At 52.8% G+C, this 5344-nt stretch overlaps 1 protein-coding gene across 1 annotated transcript in view; it reads right to left on the minus strand.

Annotated features, from left to right (window-relative positions):
* Window positions 1-444: 444 nt before the first annotated feature.
* The window catches only part of LOC8029253 (homeobox protein aristaless), a 182191-nt gene continuing 177291 nt past the window's right edge, over window positions 445-5344 (minus strand). Inside the window, exon 4 of the mRNA XM_042293931.1 lies at window positions 445-1276. Within this exon, the coding sequence (XP_042149865.1) occupies window positions 491-1276 (786 nt within the window). The 3' untranslated portion in view covers window positions 445-490. The remainder of the gene's footprint in view (window positions 1277-5344) is intronic.

Genomic DNA, 5344 nt, shown 5'->3' on the forward strand with positions numbered 1-5344 from the left:
TAGGCACAACTCCCGAAGTCTGTCCCAATTTTAAGGCACGTGCGTAATAAAATAGAGAAGACATAATAAATAACGACATTCCTCACTTTGCAAGAAAGGCACCACATCCACATAGATAGTACATGAGCACTCCGAAGCATCCTGGTATATGAGGGAAAAAAGCACGACAATTCTTCGCAGAAATGAAGTTCAAGTCCGAAAGCTGTCACCAAGTAAGACATGCTTAAGAAAAAAAAACAAAAAAAAACACCATTGTTGGACCACAGTAAAAGTTCAGCAAAATAGTTTTTTTTTTCGTTCCTGACGTTCAAACGCTGGAAACTGTCGTTGACACAGAAACTCTGCAAACGTCTTTGGAGAACTCGGATCTTTTTCACAGGTCTCTTCCATGAAGGAGACAAAATTAGAACAATCCACGATGCGTGCTTAACGAAAACTAGGAATGGTCCCAAAGACACGGCAGTGCCACGAGATTCCCTTCCTGCAGGGGCTAGCTGGCAATCTCGCCATTGGCCTTGCGCATGATCTCCAACTGAATTTCATGTTCCCTCGCCTTCAGTCGAAGCGCAGCGATGCTCGAGCTCCTCCGATCTCCGCTGGGAGGCGATGCCGACGGCGACAAGCTTCCGGTCGTGTTCATACCGGGCGAGACGCTTGACGACGACCTCGCCGGACTGCTGCTCAAGACCGGTCTCTGGGCGGCCGTGGCCGGCAGCGGCGGGGGGACGGACACCATGGCTGGCGCGGGTGGCGGTGGCACTATCGGTAGAGGAGGAGGCACTCTCTGGTGATGCACCAGGGACGGTGGAGAGGGTGGCAGCACCGGCGTTGGTGGCACCGGCACCTCAGACGGCGGCACGATGTCCGTCCGCTGTCGGTTGTGGGCCGACAGGGTGGCCAGCCAGTTCTGGAAAGGCGCCGGCGTCTGGTAGAGTGGCAGCGACGGCGGCAGAAAAGGCCCGAACGGGCTCATGGGGAAGAACGCGTGGCCGGGCGTCAGCAGCGGCATGCCAGTGGCGCCGAGGTACGGCGAGAGGCGGGCATGGTTGAGCAGGGATGCCTCAGCCGACGGAGGCTTTCGGCCATACAGGGAGCCGAAGGCGGCCGCTGCGGCTGCTGCCGCCACCGAGGGTGGCGGGTGGGCACCGGCCATGGTTGGGGTGGACGAGCTAAGGGACTGGGCCGTGGAGTACGGGTTGTAGCCCTGGGACTGGAGGGCGTTGCCCGCAGCCTTCTCTTGCTTGCGCCACTTGGCCCGCCGGTTCTGGAACCAGACCTGCGGTAACGAGAACGAAATGCTTGAGGCTCCACTCCGGGGTCCTTATCGTTTCGTCGACACACATTCCGTGGAAGTATGTTTCGTTGAATACTTTTAATCAACACATGTTTCTTAGATGCTATGACACTTCATGGAAACTAGTTTCGTGGAAACATGCTATTGGAACGTTTCGTCGACAATGTATTATTTTGCTAGGTGGATTGAGTTTAATTTCTGGCTTCATTTTGTTCATTGGAAGCTTACCGGAACTAGCTCCGGTGGTACAGAAACAAATTGGCGAGTCCTATCTTAGGCCTCTAGGCTTGCACAGAGAAAGCGCTAGGTGCATCACCACACGCTTTGCTTCGCTTCGCTTGAGGAAAATTTAATGTAATCCCAGTCCCCAGATTGCGCCAAGCCTCATCAGAACCATCAAGCGGTTGGAAAGGTAGGACACCATCCGGATGGCGGCGACCGAGGCGATGTGTGCGGAAGGACGCTTTCGGCGAAACGTCTCAGGGTGTGTCGATAAAACGATCACAGAAATCTTTCAATGAAATGAATACTGTCGACGAAACATCGTAGTGTCGACAAAACAATCTGTCGATGAAACGTCGTTCAACAAACTGATTGGCACGGCTACGCGAGTATCATCGACAGAATGTACCGCAATGCTGAATTAATTTTTATAGGTACACGAAATAGAACACTTGAAACATCTAGCATGGCGAATATAAATTTTGTCCTTTCATTAAACCTTGTCTTAAAGAGCTCTCTTTGCGATCATTCGCCTCTCTTTAGACAACACATAAAAAGTACACGTGCTTAACTCGCTTACAGTCATCTCTCGAACGTAACAATTTAATCCGGTTAGCCGCTATTGGAACCTCATTAAGACTAACCGAAATGATCATACCTGTCGTCCCGCGCCGTAACCTAGCCTATTGTAACAATAAAGTTGCCATAACAGTTGGTAACCACTGCCGCCATCATGCACGACCGCTCAGTCCTCCGGACACGAATGGACGTACTCATGCAGAGCCCCCGCTCAATGGTCACGCAGCAGCCGGAGCCACCTCTGTGCAGAAAAGTCCCCAAACTCGCGCTGCCTCATCCCTGGTTTGACCCTGGACGACCCTGGCCGTTCATTAAAAGCGGCCGCCCACGTGATGTCCGTTTGGGCGGGCACTGGACTCCGCCGGCCAGATGGCCCCCGGTGCGACTCTCCGCAACCCTTTGGACTTGGGATGATTGTGTTTCCCCCCTCCGGAGCCGCTTCGTTTGCGTGTGTTCCCCCGTGGCGAACACTCCCGTAATTCGCGATGGCGGCGCGCTACAGACGACGCACAACGGGCGTCTGATGAAGCGACTCCGTGGGCGCGGCTCGACGCATGCCCCGTCTCCTCTGTCTGTTTGTTTCGCGAGTTTCGTTCTCTTTCCTTCCAAAGCCCCCCCCCCCCCCCCCTCCGGTTTATTTTTTGTTTCTTACTTCGTCCAGCTGACGTCTGTATCTTGCTGTAGCGGCTCTAGCGGGCGGCAGGTGTTCCCTCTTTGGGCCGCGGGACCTAAATGAAGTAACCGGACTGGGAACCACAGCAAGAGGCTGTTCGTCGCCCCGTCACCCTCTGTCGGTCGCATAAATCGCTGGTGGATTACTTCCCGGGGAAGCTAACAAAGAAAAAACACTCTAACCGCTATTTTTACGTTCGATCATCACGCAACATCACATTCGACCCTGTTTAATGAGGTCCCGACCACTGACAGTTCTAGAAGTACAGAGTCGCCAGTTCCATAGGTGGAAATCCATAGCGAAGGCCCGTATCCAGGGACCTGGGACCCCCCCCCCCCCCCCCCCCCCCGAAATGTTCCATTTTGCTGGGGCCTCATCTCCCCCTCCCCCTCATACAGTATTTTGGGCGCCCCCCCCCCCCCCCCCCCACGAATCGAAATCCTAACCGCATACGAGCCTATAATTGTTCGTAGACTATGCTGGTTCGCTAATAAGTGGGTAATTGACGCCCTCAGCTTTGCAACTGGAAACCGAACAATGCTTGTGCTATCGGAAAAATCTCGCCAAACGGTGTTCACTTTAGCAGAGTGATAGTACTCTAGCTACAAGAGAACCCTTTACCGCAGTGAAGTGTTAACTGCGTTTAAAGATGCTCGTGTATCTACGGATTAGTTGGCAGTAACTGCTCACCATACTTAAATGTAACTCCGGTTTAGGGTGTCCTTTTGACCATAACATAGTGGCGTTTATCAACGTGGTCGCTTGAAACACGTTGGTGCCCAACGATGCAAAAGCGCAGAATGCGGATTGCACGTCTAAAGAGGATCGATTTCCCAGTATGACAGTTCACCGTAGCCAATTGAAAAGTGTAAAAAGAACGCTGGTGTCGACGGTCCTAGATGAGCATCGTATCAGCCTGCGTTCGTGCGATCATCGCTGCGGGAAGCACATTAAAAATGTGAGACGACAAGTAATCAGTCACTAATGATCACTCCTGTTTTATTGTTTTCGAACTGTACCAATATTCGGCTGTTAGAGTCACCGAGAGGAACACCCTGTCACGAAACACAAAAAAACACGACTCCCTTTTCTCCGCCTTAATCGGAAAATTCCGCACATTTCGTTATAGGTTCTCGTATCCCTATTAAAGTAAATAAGACCCGAAGCGTCTCCGTTTACTGCTTCTCCAGTACCGTTTTTCCTGGTCCATTTAATGTACCCAGTAGCATATATAAAAAGAAGTAAATCAAACGTAAAAACTAAGGAACACCAAAGAAACGTAAAATAAGCGTCACAAGCCCTTGGGCTGCGCACACCGATAGAACAGAGGAGGGGGGCGGGGGGGGGGGGGGGGGGCGTAAAACGGACGTCGCCATTTAGCTTATTAATTTCCTTGTGTTCCGTTTTCTTCGCAAGACAGGCGTGAAGCTGCGGGTTTGTTCTACCGCTTACAAACAAGCATTGTTGAGCAGGCAGCCTCGTGGCAAGCAACAATGCCGAGTTTTGTTTGCGTTGCCTGAGGCCCTCCCGCAGCAGCAGCGAGCGAGCAGGCACCGGAAAAAGAGGCAGCTCTGACAACCGAACCGAAACCTTCGGGAAGCTGCAGGCCGGCCGTGAGGGACGCAAACATTAGCCGAACTGGAGCGCTCCCAGCCATTGTACGCGGCCTGAAAACAACTATAGCACGTTTCACCTTAAGATGGACCCTAGAGGACGCTATGAGCCAATCTCAGCCAATCCCTGTGCCGAGTGAGGGCCACGTGACCTGCGGGAGGTGTCTCACCGGCGTAGGCCTGTCCCTCAGAGCGCCGCATTGGGCCGAATGGTTCGTCGTCTGCGGTCCATCGCGAGACACAACGGAGCGTATCAAACACGACGAATACGCTCTGCTCGTTCTGCTCTAGCTTTGTTTGTTCCGAGCAGACGCGTGTGGAAGAGAGAGAGGGAGAGACTGGTTTTTTTGCGCCGCTGCTGGCCTTTGTTTCACGGGGCGCCGGGCAACGGGGGGTGTCAACCTTATTACGGCGCATCTGTTATTACACGCCTCGACATGACACCGGCCCTCGTGTGACGAGATGAAACGCGAGCGAGCGATGCAGTCCAGCGCTTCGCACGCGAGCACACACAGGCACACGGACGTGCAAGGGCACGAACCGAACACACGTTTAACGAGGAAGAGCGGCAGCGGGGAAGGCGTCTCCCGCCAGCAACGTCCACTCTGCTACGGGAACAACGAGCGGCGATTATCTCGTCAGTGGATGGACGTTCGGGATCGGATGAAAGCGGTCTTCGGCGAACGTGAGAAATCTCAAGCGGAGCACCATCGCTGCCGTGTTCGTTCCAAGCGGTAGCGGCACTGACGTCTGCTCATTGCTGCTGTTATTCGAAGGCTCTTCCCTCTTTGATTTAAAAAAAAAAACAAGAATGACTACTTTTTTTTTAAAGGTGACAGCGCATGAGGTTCATTTCTCCCAGTAAACTCTGATTCATTACTTGCATTCTGACTGAAGATGTTTCAGGATGCCTGTATACGAGATATCGACATGGTGCATCGCGAAAACGAGCACTGAATAGAG

The sequence above is a fragment of the Ixodes scapularis genome, unplaced genomic scaffold (assembly GCF_016920785.2).
Source record: "Ixodes scapularis isolate PalLabHiFi unplaced genomic scaffold, ASM1692078v2 PGA_scaffold5__190_contigs__length_132052651, whole genome shotgun sequence".
In the NCBI taxonomy this organism is placed as follows: domain Eukaryota; kingdom Metazoa; phylum Arthropoda; class Arachnida; order Ixodida; family Ixodidae; genus Ixodes; species Ixodes scapularis.